This window comes from Neltuma alba, unplaced genomic scaffold (genome assembly GCF_004799145.2).
Source record: "Neltuma alba isolate B1F8T4 unplaced genomic scaffold, ASM479914v2 tig00010560_pilon, whole genome shotgun sequence".
Taxonomy (NCBI): Eukaryota; Viridiplantae; Streptophyta; class Magnoliopsida; order Fabales; family Fabaceae; genus Neltuma; species Neltuma alba.
Genome location: NW_021635427.1, coordinates 1,240,804 through 1,263,925, shown reverse-complemented (window position 1 = coordinate 1,263,925; position 23,122 = coordinate 1,240,804). Strand labels below are relative to the sequence as shown.

General features: G+C 32.3%; 3 protein-coding genes across 4 annotated transcripts; 2 read left to right on the top strand and 1 right to left on the bottom strand.

Annotated features, from left to right (window-relative positions):
- The first annotated feature begins 4,611 nt into the window (after positions 1-4,611).
- On the top strand, positions 4,612-6,313 carry LOC114757131 (toll/interleukin-1 receptor-like protein). Its single transcript, XM_028946123.1, has 2 exons — positions 4,612-5,138; positions 5,736-6,313. Exons 1-2 carry the CDS (start codon positions 4,615-4,617, stop codon positions 6,139-6,141), a joined length of 930 nt encoding a protein of 309 aa, XP_028801956.1. The 5' UTR covers positions 4,612-4,614; the 3' UTR covers positions 6,142-6,313.
- A 3,409-nt stretch (positions 6,314-9,722) lies between these two features.
- LOC114757086 (disease resistance protein RLM3-like) lies at positions 9,723-11,965 on the top strand. Its single transcript, XM_028946076.1, has 2 exons — positions 9,723-10,210; positions 11,304-11,965. The coding sequence occupies exons 1-2, from the start codon at positions 9,723-9,725 to the stop codon at positions 11,707-11,709; spliced, it is 894 nt and encodes a 297-aa protein (XP_028801909.1). The 3' UTR covers positions 11,710-11,965.
- A 3,007-nt stretch (positions 11,966-14,972) lies between these two features.
- Positions 14,973-21,812, bottom strand: LOC114757101 (uncharacterized). Of its 2 annotated transcripts, XM_028946088.1 has the most exons (5): positions 21,632-21,637; positions 21,070-21,084; positions 16,775-17,356; positions 16,357-16,648; positions 14,973-15,492 (listed from the first exon to the last, which is right to left on the bottom strand). In XM_028946088.1, exons 3-5 carry the CDS (start codon positions 17,336-17,338, stop codon positions 15,458-15,460), a joined length of 891 nt encoding a protein of 296 aa, XP_028801921.1. In that variant the 5' UTR covers positions 17,339-17,356; positions 21,070-21,084; positions 21,632-21,637; the 3' UTR covers positions 14,973-15,457. The 2 variants fall into 2 exon arrangements, with proteins under 2 accessions (XP_028801921.1, XP_028801920.1); XM_028946087.1 differs by having other exon boundaries at positions 21,070-21,812.
- Positions 21,813-23,122: the final 1,310 nt, after the last annotated feature.

The window sequence follows — 23,122 nt, the reverse complement described above, 5'->3', positions numbered from 1 at the left end:
AAAATTGGCCAAATTCAATTCTGCGTTGCAAAAATATTTACAGCATCCAAATCAAATCAAAGGTTTTAATTTGTATGCCACATGTCAGGTTTTAATTTAGTTTGCAGTGTCCATCATACCTAAAGCACTTGCACTACACACTAAAAGTGACAATGAGTAAGAAACAAAGGAAGTGAGAGAAAACTGACAGGCCTGAATGCGAAGAATGAACAATGCAAGAGGGTGCAAAAGAAGAAATTAGCAAGCATAATTTAGTCTTGTGTGTATTATATTATTTCTAGAAAAATTAATCGCATCAACAAGAAGCAAATTGAGCATGAAAAATATATTGGAATTCTGAGTAGAAGGATAAGTTCAAACTGAACATCAAACAAGCCTTATGGAATCAACAATAATTAGCCATAGGAATTAGTTGTAGCACTTACCAATGATGTTGTGACTTCCTCGACAACAAGCAAGACGTGAGAGCAATAGAGAGAGGGGGAGCGAATGCGGCTCTGTAGAATAGATTATCTTAATTTAGGTCAAATGTTCATGGGGGTATTCTTGTCTTAAACTTATTATTAACAAGGATATTTTTGTCTATGAAAATTGCAATCCCAGGGCCGAAAATCGAGTACCGGGGGAGAGGTGAGTTTGCTCAGTCCCACCTACGTGGTATTGGCCAAGTCCACGTCATTCTTAATCTCATGTACCATATAGCACTAATTAGCATAGTTCCTGACCCAGTCCCAATCCCAACCCTTTTGTACAACGTGCCAAACAGCGCCTTAGTTTCCATGTTGGTTATAAAAAACTCAATGTGAAAACTTTAGTTTAAAAAAAATTCAAAGAAAAGAAACAAGATTCTTTACGTCATTCCGAGTGAAGCTAATGTAGATTGTTCATTCTACCTCAGTTAAAGATGTAACTATTGTAGAAATACTGCATTTATTATAAAAATGTCACAGCATCTTTTTGTATCATTTTTTTTTTGTATGACTGACATATATAAGCAATGTAAATAGTGGTTTTTGTATGGTAGAATACCATAAACTACACTCCTGTCAAATAAAACTCAATCATACCAATAAGGATTGAGTCTAGTGGAAGGGACTGGTCTCTTACAACGTGATAAACTAGATTCAAATTCTTGCTGAGAGAGATGCCTACATTTACCCTATGTTTGGATGGAGAGAAAATCGGAGAGGAAAGAAATAAAGGAGGAAAATGGGAGAAGAAATGAGTTTTTTTGTGTTTGGATAAGGGAAGAAAAGTGAGAGGAAAGAAAAATAGGGGAGAAAATAGGATGTGAGACCTACTTTATTTTCTCTCCACATGCGAAGAGAAAATGAGAAGAAAACTCATGTTCCCCATATGCCTTCCTCACATATAATCCAATAATATCACATTCCACCTTTAATGCAAGTTTTTCTTTTTAATTTTACTTATGACTACTCATAATTCAACAAAATTATCTCATTATATTGTGGCCAAAATCAAAAGCTGCACATGAACTCCATTCTTTCACATTCAATGAACAATGCAGGAAATTTGCGCAAATTAATACACACATATATATAATTTCTTCATCTCTTTCAACTTTTATATTAAATTTTTACTATTTATTAATAATCTTAAATAACACGTAATATATTTATATCATTTTATTATGTTTGATGTTAAAAAAATTATCCGCTTTTTTTTTAAATTTTCACCTTTAAAAAGAATATTTTTTACTAAATTGTTTGGTTTTTCCAATATAATCACATGGTAATAAATTTTTATCAAATGATTTGATTTTAAATTATTTAATGATATTAACACTAATATGATTTTTTTATTATGATATTTAATTTAATTTATAATGATTTTTTTTTTGACCAGAATAACATGATATATTTTGATATAAGAATAAGAGTATTTTAGTTATTCATATATAAGAATAAGAAGATAACATTTTCTCTCCAGTTTTCTCTTCTCTTGTTTTCTCTCCTTCTATTTTCTTTCCTCCCAACTTTTCTTTTTATCCAAACAGAGCATTAGTGTTTGATAGTGTATAAAATAGGATTGCCTCCAATAAGAGAATACATGTGCTTAACAAAAAAAAAAAGAGGGCTCAACCTATACAAATCTTTAGAATTTTGTTGCCCCACCTTTGGTACTCTTGAATATTTCGATAATTCTATCCAAAAAGAAAGTAACAAAACAACCTATGAAGAATTAAAGTAATTAAGAGCATTTTTTATCCATGCAAAATAGTTGGGCGGAAAATGAAAGTCCCTTCCGTTACAGCTTACAAGGCGTCTAAATGAATGCATTTCAGAAGGTCAAAATCACATCAAGATGCCGAATAGGAGAGTCTTCCTTCGCAGCCGAACTTCATTCAAGACTGCTTTCGGTACAATAAGTGTAATATCATGATTAAAAAAAGAAAAAAATTCCTAAACACCGATACCTCTTGAATTTTAAAATTTCAAATCAGTATTATTTTCAAAACTTTAATAACAATTAAATACATTTGAAAAGTAAATGACAACATATTTTTATAGTTATTTCTAATTTAAAGTTTTAAAATTTAAGAAGTATTTTTTGGAATTAAAAAAAAATAAAAGCATCCTCTACTTGTAGTGTTCCCGGAATTTACTCTCACCAATATTCACTCTTTCAATTTTCCGTGTGTTAATGATGAAATCCCACCTTGACCATTTTTACCCAAAAAATCATAGTCGCTGGCGGTGGCCGGCAGTTGATGCTAGCTAGATCTTTGGCAGCCGCAGCTAACAGCCAATGCTGAAACTCCAAGGGGCTATTGATACAAGTGATGAAGCAGGCATCCAGTGTTGGAGCGCTGGCGGCTAGGTTGCCGACGGATGGTTAGAGTTTTTTTTTTTTTTTTCCCCCTTGAAGTAAGAAGCAAATATTGTAAATTCGTATAATTTTTTGTTGTTGATGTTTTTGAACTTCAAATGGTATTTTGTGAAATTTTAATTTTCCTATATGCTATGCATATGATAGATTTTTTTTTTGGTAACAGACCATGGTTTTTCAATTTTTTTTTTTTCAGTTTGATGTAGCTTTCAAAGGAACCTTCGTGTTATATCTGCAAGACATACAGCCCATGGTTTGAAAAGCGGACCAGTAATGGAAAACACATTACTATTACAAGCCCAGACCAAACACAGAATAGCCGCATATCCTGCCCCTTGTTCCAGCAACTAAGTTTTCTTGTCATATTTTTTTTTATATATATTTTTATTTTCTTGTCATTTTAAAACTGCAAGCTCCTGTGAGAAATTATCTTTGATATATATTACTCTTCTGGTTCTTAATATAAGACCTATTTAAATAATTTGATTAGATTAAAAAGTTAGTTAATTATAAGAAATAGACATGTATTTTCTAAAACACCATAATTATCTTCTTAATATCCTCTCTCCCTCTTCTACTTGATTATGGTTGAAAGAGTATCTATATAGGTAATTTAGAAAAACTGATAAATATGAGAAATCTTTCTGATATTTAGAACCAAAATTAACTCAACAATTAGGTCTTATATTAAGGACCGGAGGAGTATAATAAAATAAAGTACAATTATGCACTTGTGATCATGCTTCTCAATTAGTTTCACACTTTGGGGGAAAAAGTCTATTGACGTACAAACTATAGTTATAAAATGAATCCCACTCGGAGAAGTACTCATATTTAATACTTGACATTGTATCAAATAGGATTGTCTCCAATAGAAAGATACATATGCATATAAAAAAATAGTTATAAAATGAGTAAGTACCTTAATTTTTACAAAAGCCCAAAATCAGCTGTATCATCACGGCAATACAGCTTCTTGATAACTGTAATATATACTTCTTAAACTGCTACTCCTCCATTTCTTAATATAAGATACATTTAACTAATTTGATTATATTAAGGAAGTTAGGTAAGTTAGTTAATTATAAGAAATATGACACGTTTTTCCTAAAATACCATAATCATCTTTTTTAAAATCCCCTCTTCCTCTTCTGCTTAATTATGGTTAAAGGAGTATTTATAGGGGTAATGTAGAGAAAACTGATAAATATAAGAAATGGGTCTTATATTTAGGACCAAAACCAACTTAATAATTGGGTCCTATATTAAGGACCGGAGGAGTATTATGCAGTTATAATCATGGAATATACTTCTAAATCTCAATCTAAGCAAATTATATTTCATCATTTTACTTTCACTTTTTCTATTTTGTATTATATGGCAATTTACATGTCGCTTAATCAATATTCACATATATCAAATCTAATTAATTAACAGACTATGTGAGCATAGAGACAGCCACATATAATAAAGAAAGCAATAGGTAACCAGGGGGGGGGGAAAAAACTATATCAAATAAAATTATAAGAACTCGCAAGTTAATTTTCCCAATAAATAAATAAAGTAGCATCGCAAAGTCCAGAGAGAAGCTTCCTTGATGAAACGTAGCCCCACACGCATAGCGTAAACTTTTGACTTCAAATTTTCTGCAACTCTTTCTGGAAGCAAACTTTTGCCTTTCTACTGTTTTTTTTTTTTTTTTAATGCAGAAACTCAAATCTTAACTTTGATTATATATCTCTCAAAGTTTCTTCCCGAGCTTCCATGGCATATTCATCATCATCATCATCCTTCAACATAACTCCTCCTCCTCCATTATTCCCAAAAATCTCAGTCGAAAACTACGACGTATTCCTCAGCTTCAGAGGCGAGGACACACGCTATAGCTTCACGAGCCATCTTCACGCAGCACTGAGCAGGCTGAAAGTGAGGACCTACATCGACTACGAGCTCGAGCGTGGCGACGAGATATCGCCGGCGCTGATAAAAGCCATCGAAGAAGCCAAGGTTTCCGTTGTAGTTCTGTCTCAGAACTATGCTTCTTCAAGGTGGTGTTTAGATGAACTAGTTAAGATAATGGAGTGTAAGAGAACCAAAGGACAGATCGTGGTTCCCATCTTCTACCACATAGAACCGACACACGTTAGACATCAGACCGGAAGCTATGCCAATGCTTTCGCTTGCCATGATCGTCGTTTCATGGCCACTGACCCCAACAAGGTCCTGAGATGGAGGCTCGCTCTTTCTGAAGTAGCCAACCTTTCTGGCTGGGATTGCTTGGTCACTAGGTTTGTGCGTATATCTATATTTCTATTTTTTTTTTAAGTTAGAGTATTTTAGTCACTTTGAAGTTGAAGTTAAAACTAATCTCTATGGGGTTGAAAGCATCAAGATTAAAATTCTTCTAACAAGTATGCTTCTTAAATTCAAACGGGTGTCCTTCTCCTTACGAGAGGTCAGAACGTTTAGTATCTCAATTAACAGCTTGTTTAGCTCCCTCTCCCATATAGTGCCCCCACTTCCCTCATGTTTTTCTTGTTTTTTTTTTTAATCACTAAATTTTATCTAAAATAATAACATTTTATGTAACAAAAAAAACAGTACAATTATGATTTTTTTACGATTTTTTTTTAAAAAAACTCTTAAATTGTGTAATTTAGATACAATTTTTTTAAAATTCATAAAAAGTTTAAAACTACATCATTTGATTCTCATAAGATAAACACCCCAAATCCCTATGTATCTACTACCTCTTGTCCTAATTATAAGATCTTATTTGATCCTAATTATAATATTTTGTTTATAGTCTACATAAATGAGAATTAAGACCAGAGGTTGTATTTGTTTATGTATTTATGAGATATCCTTAATCTTGAACTTTGTAGGATGGAGTCGGAGCTAGTTGAGAGGATCGCCATTGATGTGTTGCAGAAGCTTGACTCAATTAACAATGGCGGGATTGAGAGCAGGATAGCAACCTACAAGCAGATGGCACAGGCGAAGCTGGAGAAGTGTCTGAGGACTGGCAATTTGAACGACATGGAAGATCTAACAGAGACCCTGCAACAACTGGCCAATCTGAAACTGGACAAGGCCCTTAGAACCGACGATGATAAGGATTGGGAAGAACTGGACGTGACGAACCAGAGGATTTTGCAGCTGAAACAGCAGAAGTTGATTCGCTCTGGTAATCCCAAGGCCTTGGAGGATTACACTGCCACTCAACACCAAATTGCTCAGATTAATGCAGAGAGAGAGAATCGTAGGCGTGGGATCTACCGAGGGATTTAACCCCAGAAAAATTTCATTATTATTATTGTTCTTATTCTTCATTTTGGTGAAAGGTTTGGTAGTAATAAATTTGAATGTGTAATGATCAGTTTCATGATCCTGTTTCTTTAATTAGAAGCAGAAATTTAATATCTTTGGTTTAATAAGATGCATATCTCTTCACTTTGTGTAAGTTTGTGTACATAGTTGACTACACGAGGGCAAAAGGGCATTTTTGCGAGGTTTGAAAAATGGAGCCCCCCCCCAATCCGTTGCTTGGGTGAAGGGGTTCAACACGCTCACTGAGGGAGCGGATTTGACTCTGGAGCATGTTGTAACATTGGAAGAGGCATCCCAAAGCTAAGTGAAGCAGGAATCCAAGGAGGCGAGGGTAGAACCAGCCTGTGAATTAAGGTTATGTTTGTTAAGAAGCATTGAAAATTAGGGATATGAATTAGGATTTGGGATTAAAAAATCTATTAAAAGAGTGCTTACATAAAAGATTGCTTGTTATATAAGATTAGCCAAAACCATATATTCATATTAAATATTATTTTAATGATTTTTTCTAATTACAATCTCAATCCCTATCCTTATTTTCAATGCCTCCTACCAAGCGGGACATAAAAGTTAGGCGCCCCAATGCCTTTAGATTGTGGGTGAACCCGATTCCTTCCTAAAATTTCTCTCACAAAAAAAAAAGAATTTTTATATCGGTTTTGTAATTAATACAATGGGCATAGAAAGTCTTTCCAAACCCACTTTAGCCAAAAAATTTAGATTATTTGTACTTAATCAGTGTGAAAAAAGTAAAGGAAAAAATTATTTACTTTCTACGTACATAGATTATCATGTGCAACTGACATTAAAATTATGACTTAGCAATGAGGGTTAAGTCTAATAAAAAGAACTAGTCTCTCATAACATAACAAACTAAGATTTAAATTCATGCTGGGAGATGTACTCATATTCAGTGTTCGATAGTGTCTCAAATAAAATTACTTTCTATAAAAAGATACCTATGCATAGCAGAAAAAATATGACTTTTATGCACCGGTTAAACAGTTGGAATAAGAAAAAAAGTCCATTTTCTATGCTTGTTAATTGATGTATAAAGTTTATGTTTTCTTTTTTAATATTTACTGCACAAGAGATGCAGCCAGCTAGCCAGCAGTTAAACCTCGATTCCACAAGTGTACAATTCAATTAACATTAACTCAATTACTACAAGGAAGAAAATAACAAATATGTATGTATATATACTCTAACTAGAAATTATAAATTATGAAGTAAAATATGCATTTTGATTGAAGACTATTAAGTGTTAATAGATATGTTCCCCTTTTTTACCATATATGTCACTTTTATTTAAATGTGCTCCTTTTTATTATTATGGTTTGCTTTTTTATTTGAAGTGTATGTATTTGAAATATATTAATTTCTTTATGGCTGATAACTGATTCAACCATGAATCCATGACCCGACCATTGAATTATAAAATCAGTGTTTCCGCAAATTGGATGATATTGATTAATAACATAATATTATTATAATTTCCTTTAATAATTTTTTTCAGTATTATATATACACCGACCATGATTTTTAAAAAAAAACACATATAATACCAGTCAAAATTTGTGATCTTTAATTTATCAATTCATACTAACTTAACGGGGCATTTTTCACCCTAAGATTTCACGCAACTCAAATTGAAATTTGAACAAAAATTATTGCCGACAAAATTTAAAACTGTGAATGCCAGTTTGAATGTATGAACATATTGGAATATGGGTCTTTCAATTATTGCATATTAATTGTGACCAGAAGTGAAGGGAAAAATATAAATCAAAGTGTAACAGAAAATATTAATAGTCCTATTTATAAGTCACTTTCAACATGTTTCACACAAACTAAGAAAAATTTTAAACTTCATTAGCTCATTTAAAATTGAACAACTTCCCAATGTTATCCTAATTTAATATACATTATACCTCATGTAAACAAAGTCAACACAATAATAAATGAAAGGTAAAATTATACATTCATACAAAAAAGTTATTTTAATGTCCTATAAATAAGAACAAAAAATATCTTCTCTTTCTGTCTTATGAATAGGATTAGACGAGTATGTTTGAATATGACGCTGCCTTCTGATCCTTTCTTATGCATCAATTATTTTCAGTCAATTTTTGTACATATTTCGACAAGTATGGGGCGGGTAGGAACAATAATTAATCAACATACACAAAGATATGAATTTTTTTTAATTTTTTGTCAATTTTTTATAATAAAAAAATGGGAATTGGGAAAAATTAAAATCCGACTCTCACGCCGCGTCTAAATCAAAAAGTCAACATGAATCAGAAAGTCAACATACTCATGCTGCCATTGCCATGACCAGTATGGGAGTTTCTTGTATGCTGTGGAACCTATAATATTCATGACAGCTTTTTGGTGAGCTCCTAGAATTAAAACAATGATTTTATATTTCTGATCGGATCTTTTTACTTATTTTTGGTTTCCATATATATATATATATATTGATCAATAAATATAATTAAATACAAAGTTATATATTATCTACTTTTATTCAAATAATATATTATTTATGATACTAAATTTATTTTTACACCAAAAAATATGATAATTTTCCTAAACTATAAAAATGAAAAAACCTCTCCGCCAAAAAATCCTCTTTTTGTTGATAATATTTTAATTATAGATTTTATTATTATTATTAATTATTTTATTATTATTATTATTATTATTATTATTATTATTATTACTTCACGACTAATCAAGTCAAAGGTTAAACAGCATATCATCGTTGCTATTTACACCAGAAAGAGAAGGGGGGCCGGCATTAGCTTGGATTTTTCATTTTTTATTTTTTGGTTTCCATACACACAGTTTTCTTCTTAACAGAAGTAACCTTGGTTGAGGCATTATCAGATCCTAAGTGTGAATAACTCTCTCAACAAAAATTTGAACATTAATCTGTCACATTGTGAGAAACTAACCTATTTCATTAAACTCAATCTCTATCTGTGGATGTGAATTGGGTTGGCTAATTTGGGTGTTTGCATGGCCCATAAGCCTATCTATTTTATAGCAATATTATCAATGCTAAATATATAAACTAATTTTCAGAGGGTTATTTTAGTTTTAAATATAGCATCACAATTCATTTTGTTCTTTAAATTCATTTTTTTTTCAAGTTATTCTTATCAATTGCAAAGAAGGATTTCCATATGAGATCGTTTCCATTATAAATAATTAAAAAGTATCCTAAAAAATCAATGCATTTTTTTTTCTAAATAATTAATTTAGTTATTTGACTTAATCTAAGAAAATTAGCTATCTAGCTCCCACCAAAAGATAAATGAAAGAATACACGTAGTACGGATGCAGAGATATGTCCAATCGTATGATGCGGAACATCGTCTCCCTACTTCTCAGGTCAACCAAATCATCATTCTTCTCCATCAAAGCACAAGAATCCACACCCTATTACTATCCACGAAATTTCCTCTCTCTTTCTCTCTCTTCACATCTTTTTATATCTACATGTTTTGAATTTCGTAGCTCATTAACCCAACTAAATGGAGTACTGGTCATTCTCTAAGCCTTCTTTTTCCTCTTCCTCTGCCTCTCCTCCTGATCCTGCCGCTCCTCCTTCTTCTCCTTCTCATGTGTTCCTCAGCTTCAGAGGCGACGACATAGGCAACAGTTTTGCTGGCCATCTTCAAGCTGCTTTAACCAGGAAGAACATTAAAATCTGTGCCCAGAAAGCCATTGAGGAAGCCAAGCTTTCTGTGGTCATTTTCTCTCAGAACTACGCTTCTTCCCAAGAGTGTTTGGACCAACTTGGGAAGATCTTGGAGTGCAGGTTAAAACATGGCCAAATTATAGTGCCTGTTTTCTACCATGTAGATCCGTCTCATGTGCAAAACCAGACTGGGTGTTTTGCTGATGCTTTTGTCCACCGCGAGAAGGAGCTTAAGGAATCGTCGCTGAGCAAGGTCCAACATTGGAGGTTTGCTTTGGCTGCTATAGCCAAGATCTCTGGCTGGGAATGTTCATCTAACAGGTATTTATACTTAAGTCGTAGTTACACGTAAGCAATTCAATTACTAAAAAATAGTACCTCCACTCCTTAACATGAAACCTCGTTTAACTTTTATTTTGATTCTAAATATAAAATCCCGATCCACTTTATTTCTCATGTTTATGAATTTTTTTCAGGATAAACCTTTTAATATTAGCAGTTCTAGTCAATACACTTTATTAACAAGGATATTTTAGAAAAGACAATACATATTTATTATAAATAACTAACTTAACTTATTTTTTAATCTCTTCAAATTAGTTGAACTAACTCTTATAATTAGGATTAGAGGTAGTATCATAATAAGTGATCAGCATGTGATGGCAAAGTATCCATATAGGAAATGGTAATAAATGTATGCTGATTTGGTGGACTTTTTAATTATTAGGTCACTTATGTGGGACTGCACAGTAATTTTCTTTTATTCAACAATTTTTTATATAATTGCTTAGTATTGGACAAAATAAAGTAAAATTTAAATATTGTCAAACCAAATTGAGCCGTACATAACTTTGTCTAATCACCATTTGAATTTTAGAAATTGAATGCTTTTTACATCTCTCATTATTGGTTATTCACCACAAATTTTAATTATTATTCTCTTATATATTCCAATTTGGAGGACAGCATTTTGAAGAATTAGTTGTTCATATTTATAAGACAAATTATAAAATTTGAGAAGTAATTAATAATTTGTTAGTAAATAAGGCTCTACTAAATGTAAGAAAAGGCATGCTCATGTTCCAGCATAAAAACAGTTTAAGTTAACAAAATACTATCTCCGATTCTAATTATAAGACCTCGTTTATAGTTTACAAATGAGATTTTATTAAAAAAAAAAGCCAGACTAAGCTTTTTTTTTATATATATTAGTTAAGCTGGAACAACTCAAGCTCGGTGGTACAAAATACTAAGCTTTAAATGAAGGCAAAAATGGGAGAGGAAAAAAAGAAAAATAAATTCAACATATGAATTATTTAAACTAGTTTCACATATTGGTGTGAGAATTAAGTACTTTTGTTATATGAATTATAATTTATAATTGATTGATGAGGTTTAAATTGATGGAAATTAGGTCAGAAGCAGAATTGGTAGAGAAAATAGCTGAAGATGTGTCACAGAAGCTAAAAGCGATGCATATAGGCGGGTTGGAGGAGAAGATCGAAATGCTGAAGCAAACGGCACAAGCGAAACTAGAGAGGTCTTTAAGAACAGGGACGCCAAACGACATGCAGGATCTGGGCAAAACGCTAGAAGAGCTCGCTGATCTAAAACTACAGAAGGCTCTGCGTACAGATGACCAAAAAGACTGGGAGGAACTCAATACGACAAATCAACGCCTTCTGGGATTGAAACAGCAAATCTTCGTTCGTGGATGTCATCCAAAAGCCAGCGAGGATTTCATAGCCACGCAAGATCGAATTTCGCAGATCATAAATGAGCAAGAAAACCGTAGGCGCGGCTTGTATCGTGGAGTATAAAATTAAAATATATATATATATATATATGTAACTTGTCATTTAAATTATATATATATATACACTATTAACTATTCATCGTCTTTCTGAGAATTTGTAATGCGATATGTTTCCTTTCCAAACTTTGTCTTGCGTGTTGCTTGTCTTGGACAAGTTGGAATTTCCCTCAAAATCACATCAAGATATAGACACTGTATATACGGGTCTTCCTTTGCGGCCGAACTTGATTCATTCAAGACTGTTTTTGGAGTTAGTTCAATAAGTGTAATATCATGATCAAAAAACAGGCATTCTTTTTTTATTCTTATTACACAAAACAGGCATTCTCCACTAGTAGTGTTCTATGAAATTTCCTATCGTCAATTTTTACTCCCTTAATTTTTCATGTTTCTATTATATACGTACTCCTCGGCCTTGCTACTAGTTGGAGTATTACATTTTAATTTTAAATATAATACTACCTTCAACTCTTAATATAAGACCTTGTTTGACTTTTATTTTGGTCCTAAATATAAGACCACAATCCACTTTGTCTCTGATATTTATATATTTTTTTCAAAGTAGTCCTTCTAGCAATGATAGTTCTAGTCAATATACTTGATTAGCAAGAATATTTTAAAAAAACAACACTAATTTATTACAAATAACTAACTTAACTTATCTCCTTAATCTCCTCAAACTAGTTAACTATCTTTTATAATTAGAACTGGAGGTAGTACATCAATTTACTTTGTCTCTCATATTTATTATCCAAGTCCTCAACATAAAAGTTAGTTTAACACTTAATTTATTTTTAAATATAAGACCCTAATTCACTTTATCTCTCATATTTATTTTTAAAAAATAATCCTTATAACAGTTGTATAAATTAAAGGTTCTATCAAATAGTAGTTATAACTCTTATATTAAATATCGGAGGTAATATTATTTTTCTTCAATCTAATTTATCTAATTTACAAATTGATATATAATTCAATGTTCACAGAATTATATTATAGAGATCAAGACACATTGGGTTACAAGCAGCATCAAACCCACAATCTCCCACTTGCAAATAAGTATTCATGCCACTAGGTTAGTACCTTTAGCAATTTTATCTGATTTCTAATATAGTTTTTTTTTCCTTTCAATTAGATCCTTAAAATTTTCTCAATTATAGACATTAATTCTTACTCCCTCCATCTCTTATTATAAAACCTACTTAACTATTTAACTATATTATGTGATTTAAGAAAAGGGAAAATGACAGATAAAAAAGCTTCAAAATGTGAAATGCCAATTTGGGAAGCTAAGGAAATGTAATTACACATAGGGAAGTCCTTCCCAAATTGGAATTTTGAAATTCAGTGAAATGACAAAAATGCCCTTTGTTTTTAAAAAAAAAAAAACCAGCCCCTCACAGTGGTCGACGACCGGCAACCACCGCCAGCGACTGGCCGCCGACCACCTCTGGCCACCGGCGCTAGGCACCAGTGTGGTGGCTGCCGGTGAAGGAGTTTTGTGACAAGATTTTTTTTTTTTGGAATAGGATAATATTGGTTCAAAATGGCAGGGGTGGGATTTGATCCCACAACCCGTTGGCCACTTAGACCAACAAAAAGATAGCCATTGGGCCATCAAAGATTTCTTAACCTTATAATGCAAACAAAAATATAAGTTAACTCTTTTACTGTGACTCCAGCTCGTGACAACAATTTATCTGAGGATGACAAGTCTTAATTGAGAAATAACAAGTCTAAATTTGATATTAACAAAGCAACTTTTCCTTATACATAACAAATAGCAGCATGTGCATTAATTAAAAATGATCATAATTTATTTAAAAATGACACGTCTTTGCTAGAAAATAACAACAATTTATTCGGTATTTCTTGTTATGTATAAGGAAAAGTTGCCTTGTTAATATCAAGTTTAGACTTATCATTTTCTAGTAAAGACGTGTTATTTTCAAATAAATTATGGTCATTTTTAATTAACGTAGATGCTATTTCTTGTTATGTATAAGGAAAAGTTACCTTGTTAATATCAATTTTAGACTTGTTATTTTATAGTAAAGACGTGTCATTTTTAAATAAATTATGATCATTTTTAATTAATGCACATGCTGCTATTTGTTATGTGTAAGGAAAAGTTACTTTGTTAATATCAAATTTAGACTTATTATTTCTCAATTAAGACTTGTCATCCTCAGATAAATTGTTGTCACGAGCTGGAGTCACAGTAAAAGAGTTAACTTATATTTTTGTTTGTATTATAAGGTTAAGAAATCTTTGATAGCCCAGTGGCCATTTTTCTTTTTGTTGGTCCAAGTGGCCAAGGGGTTGTGGGATCAAATCCCACCCCTCACTTTGAACCAATATTATCCCATTTCAAAAAAAAAAAATCTTGTCACAAAAATCCTTCACAGGCAGCCACCACACTGATGGCCGGCACCGGTGGCCAGAGGCGGTCGGCAGCCGCCGGAGGCCAATCGCCGGCGATGGTCACCGATCGCCGGCCACCGATGAGGGGCTAGGTTTTTTTTATAAAAAAAAAAAACAAGAACAAAGGGCATTTTTGTCATTTCACTGAATTTTAAAATTCCAATTTGCGGAGGACTTCCCTATGTGTAATTACATTTCCTTAGCTTCCTAAATTGGCATTTCACATTTTCAAACTTCTTTATCTATTATTTTCCCTTAAGAAAATTGTTAAAATTAGTTAAAATAATAAATACGTTGAAATGGAAAAAGATAATGAGAGGGTATATTAATTAAAGGTAAAGTGGATTAAAAAAATGCATTTGATTTTTAGACAAACCCCCAAAAAAAAATTTATACAAAAAAAAATAAACCAATTAAAAAAATTAGATCTTACTGCCTCCGATCCTTAATATAAGACCTCGTTGACTTTTATTTTGATCCTAAATATAAGACTCCAATTTATTTTATCTTCATATTTTTACATTTTCTTCCAAAATAATCCTTCTAACAATGGTAGTTGTAATTAATACACTTGATTAGTAAGAATATTTTAAAAAAGACAATACATATTTATTACAAATAACTAATTTAACTTCTTTTTTTAATCTCCTCAAATTAATTAACTAGCTCTCTTAATTAGATCCGAAGATAGTATAATAACAAATTGAGGAAGTATATGTTAAGAAGAACATATTAGAATGGGTTTTAAGTGTGATTTCTATATCTAGAGAGAAATAGATTTAACAATGGGCCTTTCTAATTTAAAAAACAAAAAACCCACCACTACGTAGGCCTCTCTGCTCATATGGACTGCATAATAAAAGAATATCGGAAGAACCGAGACATATTCCCAATGGGAAACAACCAACAAGCCCCAACTAAGGCTTGATCGAAAATGCTACCGACAAAGTTCATATTTCGTAAATTTAAAAAAAAAAAAAAGGATTCGACTCTCTAATTTAAAAAGGTTTTATATACAACTCAGATAGATATAAATATTTAAAAAAAAAAAAACAGAAATTTTCCAAACCACTGAAGCTCCAGCACCAATGAGGCATTTTAGAACTAGACCCTATAGATGAGCCTTAACAAAAATCCAGCATCCAAATATTTACGTATATAATGTGATGTATTGAAATTATGACCTCTGTTACCAAGGTATCTCCATTGAAGCGGCTTTGCAACACATAGTCCAAAATGCTTCCACAAAGACTCTGAATCGGCTTGGATTAGTATGTACATAGCTGTTTGGATTTGAATAGATTTTAAATTGCAATAACTTGGGCGTCTCACAGCAAACCTTGTTGCTCGAATTCTCGTGCCACTGAAACACCATATCAACAAGAACAAAATGTTAAGGCAACAGAGATACCTTGAACATATAAACCCCACCAGAATGAAAAATAGGCAACATACGGAATCAACTTGATACGTGCTATTTGCATGCCACCAAACAGAGAGGATTACCAGAATACCAGTTTACCAACAGTAAGTTTCGTCTCCATTTTAAATTTAACATTCCGCCTCTAGTGAAGTCTTTATTTTAAGGGTTTGGATCTATTGGTTTTGTGAAATGTGTGATGAGAAGAAAGAAAGAAATTAGGGCTTCAAGGGTCTGCTTAGTGGATTTCACTCTAACTGAGATTTTAAAGATATTGCTAAATCTACTCTTCAATCTTCACTTAAATATTCAACTTTTTGAATTGAATTTCATATTAAGCATGAAGATAACAATTGAGTTTTACTCCGTTTTACTAGCACTCTGAAGTTCAATATTAAATGCATCAAGTCGATGTGTTGGATAGCACATTCAAATTGAAAATCATCCTAAACAAAGTCTAAATAAAATACTGAAAAAAGAGAAATCCTATACCAAATAGTGTAGAGTTCAATCCTTGTCAATAATCTCTTTTAAATCGTTAAACAATTAACTGATTAAATTATCAGCATAATCCAATTCTTTAACTTGATTTTATAGAGATGATTTGGCTTAATGTCCATGAGATAAATTTGAGGTCACTAACTTGGTAGCAGATCACCTACCACAATCACAAATTAGCAAACCATCTGGAATTGAAAGTCTAACTCTAAGCAAGTTATAGTGAGCATTATAAGCATAACAAAGGGAACTCCAACCACTATTGGTTGTCAGGATATGGATTCAGCAATTACAAGAAAGGAAACTAACCTGTTGAAGCAGGAAGAACCAGAACGACCTGCATTGTGACATTGTTCGGAGGAAGATCCAAGCGAAGAGGATAAAGCTTTCCATTCAAAGGACTACGACAACAGACGATAATTCCCTCAAGCCCCGTCTCTTCCTCAAATTTACGAGTTAATTCTTCCACTCCACTCCCTTTGAAAACCAGAGAATATCCTTGCATTCCTTCATCTTCCACTGAACCGTTGTCTTCAGCCACATGATAGTATATGATTCGTCCCTCCGCTTTACTCGGCGAACTCACATTTGAATCACTCGACTGTGAAACAATTTCGAAACCAATAATCACAAAACGGAACTACAAATTTGCAATCATTCTGTCTAGGTAACTCAAAATCAAAGCTTAGATTTAACAGAAAAAATTCAACGGATCGTAATCGCATACCTGTTGCCTGGAAAATTGGAGAGATTTGGTGTAGGGTTCGAAGTCGAAAGAATCGGAATGAGGCAGAGGTGGAGCCGAGGGATTCTGACGAGGAGAAGATTGAACATGGATCTCTACGACATCCACATCCCAGAGGACCCAATCCTGTGTGACGGTTCTATGGGGAATATCGTGGGTCACGGAGTTTCGCCAAGGTGGCAGGCCTCCATTGGCTCTAAGGAAGTTCCCGTACCGGGTCTTGAGCTTGACCCGAGACCCGTCTTTTATAGGTTCCCACTCGACGGACGAATCGAGCCTCCCGGGCTGAGTCTGAAGCACCTTCCGACCGGTTACGCCGAGCAAGAAGGGCTGGTTGGAGGCGGTGAGGTATTTGCCATAACAGCTCCTGAGTCGGATCACGAAGTCGTATCCGGGTACTGTCTCCACAACCCATCGGGCGTTCTTGGATGACCCGTTTCGGTCTTGCGTCACGGACTCCTCGTCTTCCTCCGCCAGCAGGTACTTGTCGTGGTGGCTCCGGAGCCGCACAGCCTTCGCGTTCAGGAAGAAATCCATGCCGCTCATGAACTTGTCGGAATTTTTCTGTAAAACGAACATTGAACTCAAAACGGCCTAATTTGAAAGCTCGGAACTCAATAATTTGAATTGATATATAAGAAGAAAAGCGAGCACTTGGTGGTTACAGAGCTTCTGGTGTGATGTGAGGAAGGTGAAAAAATGGATGGTGACACAGGAATCAGTTCCTCAGTGGGTGAAGAAACAGTTTTTTCAGGTTTGATTCTGTTAGTTAAGGGAGGAAAGGCCAACAGAATCTAAAAATACCTGTATCTACAACAGTAATGATGAATCTAATTTAATATAAATGTATACTTTGAAAAAAGCGTGAGAATCTGGATGGAATGAGTATAAGGCTAATAGTGAAGAACGGAGGAGGACTAGAAGGAAGGAAAAGAAGAGAACTATGGACGTAGAACGAAGCAAGCTAGTACCAGGTCTAATGCTTCATTGCGAAGAAAAACTACTACTAATATGGAAGATTATTCGTATTAAGACATGGCATGGAAAATCAACCAGCAAGAAAGACAAAGTTTAATGGCGGGTCCAACGTTTCTACAAAAGAAACGTTGTGTTCAGATTATTTACAGAGCAAACTGAAAATTTTATACTCAATCGGTTCATCCTATCTTGTTGAAATTTTTATCTAATACAAACATAGTAAGACATTTCCACAATAAACAAATTTTACAGACCCAATTTGTGTTACTATCCCCTGCGCAAGTAAAGAGATTAAATTTAATCTTAAATATAAGATTTTTAATTATTTTATCCCCTTTATTTCTCCAAATTATTTGAAAGGATATTTTTAAAAAATCAATGCATATTTTTTTTATAAATAGCCAATTTAACTACTTTCTTTTATCTATCTAAAATAATTAAGTAGATATAATTAAACCAATTTATAAAAATTAAAAACACTAAATTAATTAATTATTTGTAAAAAAATGTTTGTTGATTTTCCTAAGATATTCTCTTTAATAATTATTTGCATTTGAATTACGTTTTGTTATAAACTTTGTTACCATATGCACCCAATATAGATAGTTTGGGGAAGAAGCTATAAACTTGATAAACAAAATAAATTAAGATATTATAGTTTACATCAAAATAAACTCCTAACTAACATTTATGGCCTTGTTTGCCATTACAATTAAAATCACTTATAAATATGTTTCACGTAAGTTGAGATAAAACTTTTCTCATATATTTACCTCGTATTCTGTAGACCACCATTAAAAAACTATTTATAAACTATTTTAAATGGGCCATATATCAATCACGTGGTACTTAAAAAGGCAGTTGAGAAATGAAAGACACGTTGTTGTCCAACTTGTGAAGGGAAGCATCGTTCACTGATGACACATCAATAATTGCCGCGTAAAGTCACCAAAGTGATTACTGCAACGTAGACGAAACTCCTTTCTTTTGACTTTTATCACCACACTCACTCCTCACACAACCCCTTTTTTTTTCAAACTAAAACACTCCACACAATTTTAATTTAAAATTTTTTTTGAACCTAATCATCATATGCGTGTGTACATAGTAAGGTCCAAATTTGAAATCTAATACTCTTTAATATACAAATTAGTTAAAGATTCAAATTGGTCATAAATACAAAATTTCAATCTATTTTATCTCTAATATATTTATTTTCTTTAAATAATCTTTATTCAAATACACATTATTAATAAGGATATTTTAGAAAAAATCACATTCATTTATTACAAATAACTAACATTTATGTATTACAAATAACTAACTTAATTAATTTTTTAATATTTATAAACTAATTATTTAGCTCTTGTATTATTGGGTCATTTATTTTAGGAAAGATAATATTCATATACTACAAGGCAGGTATCTGTTGACGTTTCAGTGATCTCAAATGTAAGTAATTTTATGGGGTCATTAAATATTAAAAAAATTTCTGTTAGTAATCGCAATATGAGAGAAAAATATAAGATTTATAAGGAAACAAAAGCTGACTACTCTTAAGTAATAAATTTGAAAAAAAAATATAATATTTTGTGACAAATTTAATTAGCTTAATTAATTTTAACTAATTTTATTAGTTTGTGTAAGATAAGCATTCGAAGTGCATTATATTTGAAAACAAAGGAGTAATTTCTACTATTAACAGTAATTGCAAATGAAGGAGATACATACACACACACACATATCAACGCATTGATATAAAATGTAAAATAAGAAAATAATTAAGTTTTGTTTTCTTATCTAGAATTATGAATTTCATAGTTGTTAATAGGTCGTGCGTTTAATAATCTGTGAGAGTGTTAGTGCTGAAAATTTGGTGAGAAGAGTGGAGCAATATAAAAGTCATCCGCCATATGAATTACCCATTCCACTAATCTTAATCACAGAATCACCCACAAGAAAATAATTTATAAAATAAAACTTTGATAATCTTTTTTTTTTTTAATTTGGAAAACTTCGATTGTCTAAAATAGAGATATATTTATAATCTCAGATTAAAAGTTCACCAATCTTAGGAACATATCTATAAATTCAATACATTTATAAAACTTGCAAGAAGTTACACTGTTCATAAAAGAGTAGATCATAGTGTAGCTCTTTAGGTTCTTTGATATTTTATTTTTTTAATTTAATGCATTGACAATTTTTATGGACAAATTGAGAAGTCCTTCTCCTCCATAGTAATTTAATGGGTAGAGTAGCATCCATTATTTTTCAGACATATCTAGTACCCTTATTTATAGTCTATCTAGCACTTTAATTTTATTTGTTCTAGTGCTTCTAGTACCCTAATTCTATTTATAGTGCATTCATCACTCTAAACCATAAATAAAATTATGGTGTTTAATTCTAGAAAATAATATCAATGAATATTGTATGCACTAAAAAAATAACATCATGATGCTAAATATTATTTTAGCCTAATCTAATTAGACTACTATTATAAATTTCAGGATTGAGCTATTTTCTAAAACAAACAATTTTTAAAATTGAGAAATACCAGTATAAACAAAATGAAAAAGTTTTGTTTTTTAGTACTCACATGTCACATGTAAGCTCAAGGATGATTCTCCCAATGAAAAAACCTCAAATTTAATAGTTGCGTAAAATTATTACTACTTCCAATTCTAATTATAAAGTTTTATTTGTAGTATATAAAATAAAATTAAATTAAATTATATACATATCTAATCTTACAAAATTCAACTTTTTGTAGAATTCAGGTGGAATTAGTTATCAACAACTAAAATAAAACTAGTAATAAAAATTAACAAAACCTAGTGATTAAGTGATGATATAAAACAAAAATGATTTCAACAAGTATTAACAATGTAGCGATTCCTAATTCTTTTTTTTCCCCCACAAATGAAAATGTGATTCCTAAATTACTAAATTTATTTACTGTACGCTCCGAAAACAACAAACTTCGGTCCTGTCATGGCTTGGCCTTAATGTTATATGTTGACTTAGAGATTGACCAGTAGATTCAAAGTTCAATGTTTTTTTTAAGCAAGACAAAAAAGGATTCCAAGCTAACGTTCAACTACCGATAGGCCAAACCAGAAAAACAACAAAAATCAATCAATATGAATCAGACCATTTCAATAAATACTGAATCTGAAAAAAAAAATGGGGGAAAAAAAGGCAGGAAAGGAACTTGGAACTCTGGAAGAACAAAATTAACAAGTGATATTTATTATGAAAAAATGTATAAATAATTAGTATTGGTATACACGCACCTGCAACTGGGAATTCTTCATCGGCGACTTAACGGAGATGACGGCCATCGGAGATGGCGGCTCCCAGACGCAGAAACCGTCTGAGACAGACGACGAGAAGGAATCAGAATCCTCAAGCAATTTCACGTTCTCTACATCCCACAGAACCCAATTCTGAGTCGAAGAACTGTACGGATCATCGTGCGTGATCGAGTTCCTCCACGGTGGCGTTCCTCCGTTCGCTCTGAGATACGTCCCGCACCAGCTCCTAAACTTCACCTGAAACCCGTCTCGGATCACCTCCCACTGGTGGGTGAACTCCGAACCCGGCTCCAAATCCGCCTGAACCACTCTGTTTCCGGTCATCCCCAACAAGAACGGAATCGTCGTCGAGGTCAGGTACCGGCCGTTGCAACTCTTCAGCCTCACGAACCGGTCTTTCCCTTCCACCAATTCCACAACCCACTGTGCTTTCCTTGAAGCCCCGTTTCGGCTCTGCCGGACCTCAACCTTGTCGTCGTCAGCGACGAGGTACTTGTCCAGGTGGCTCCGAAGCTTTACGGCTTTGGATTTCTCGAGAAACTCCATCACCGATATGTCGCAGGAGCACAAAGCCAGAAAGAAACTGCAAAACTATAATTCTACGTCTAATACATATATAATATATATAGCACGGAACGTGCCTGAGGAAAGTCCTGAGAGAGAAACTATTCTATTGAGATCGGTGATTGATTTGATGGAGCTCTATATGAGGAGGAAGTTAAGGAGAAACAGAGGTGTGAACTCTAGACTTTTCAACTAGAAAAAGGTTGAACATATCTAAAAGGGTTAGATTGGGTTTCTTCCTTGTTGGTATAGTAGCGAAAATAATATTATATATATAATAAATATATCATGGTGACTACGACCTAAGAGGGTAGATGGGAAAGTAGACGACGGTACAGTGAGCGTAAGAAAAAGAAAAGAAATTTTCAACGCAGAAGAAGCCTGGAGAAGCCGGGTGTATATTTCTCTTACACTATTCGTAAATCGGAGGAAAAAATATTTTTTATTAATAAATTAAATTTATGTATAAAATTATTATCATTCGAATTTTATAATTATAAAAACAAATAAAATTTATAATTATAAAATAAATCACATAAATATATGTTTAATTTAGAAATTAAAAGAATATTAAAATAAAATTACTATAATAGTTTATTATTTATAAAATATTATGGTTTATAAACTAATGTTAAGTAATATATACTATTTTATGTTTACAGATGAGTGTTATTAGAACTTATAAAATAAAGAATAAAAAAATGCAGGGACGTAATTAACAATAATTGAAAATTGTAAGGACTTGATAAAAAGAAGAATAACTACGAGGACTTAATTCAAAATAGATGAAAATATAAGGATATGATAAAAAAAAAAAAAAATCATAGGAACCTAATTCAAATTGATTAAAACTATAAAGACTTGCAAATTAATCATTTCTATATTTAAATATACTTTTTGTCAATTTATATGGTTTGTTTTGCGCAAATAGAAAAATATTGCATTAGCTTAGCTTTTATTTGAGAATTCAGAACTGTTCATTGAAAATAGTCTTAATTCTTAAATATATTTTGAGAGAACCGTATCATGAAAACAAAGTTACTATTCGCTGAGAAGAAGGCAGTAATATTAATAATTAATAAATGAATTCATAAGTTGGAGAATACGGTTTCAAGTCACCATACATTGAAAGGAGACTTAAATGCATTTTGAGAAGGGAAAATGACAAATCGGGACATTGTAGGAGGAATAATCACATTTAAGGACATTGATTTGAAAATAACCGAATATTACTTAGAAATAATGGAATCTTAATTAGAAATTATGAAAGCTCAGTCGAAAATCATTTTTACCTATTACTCCTCCGACCCTTAATATAAAACCCATTTAACTAATTTAATTAAGTTAAAAAAGTTAGGTAAGTTAGTTAATTATAAAAAATATGACACATTTTTTCCTAAAACACCATAATCATCTTTTTTAATACCATCTTTTCCTCTTCTATTTGATTATAGTTGAGGGAGTATCC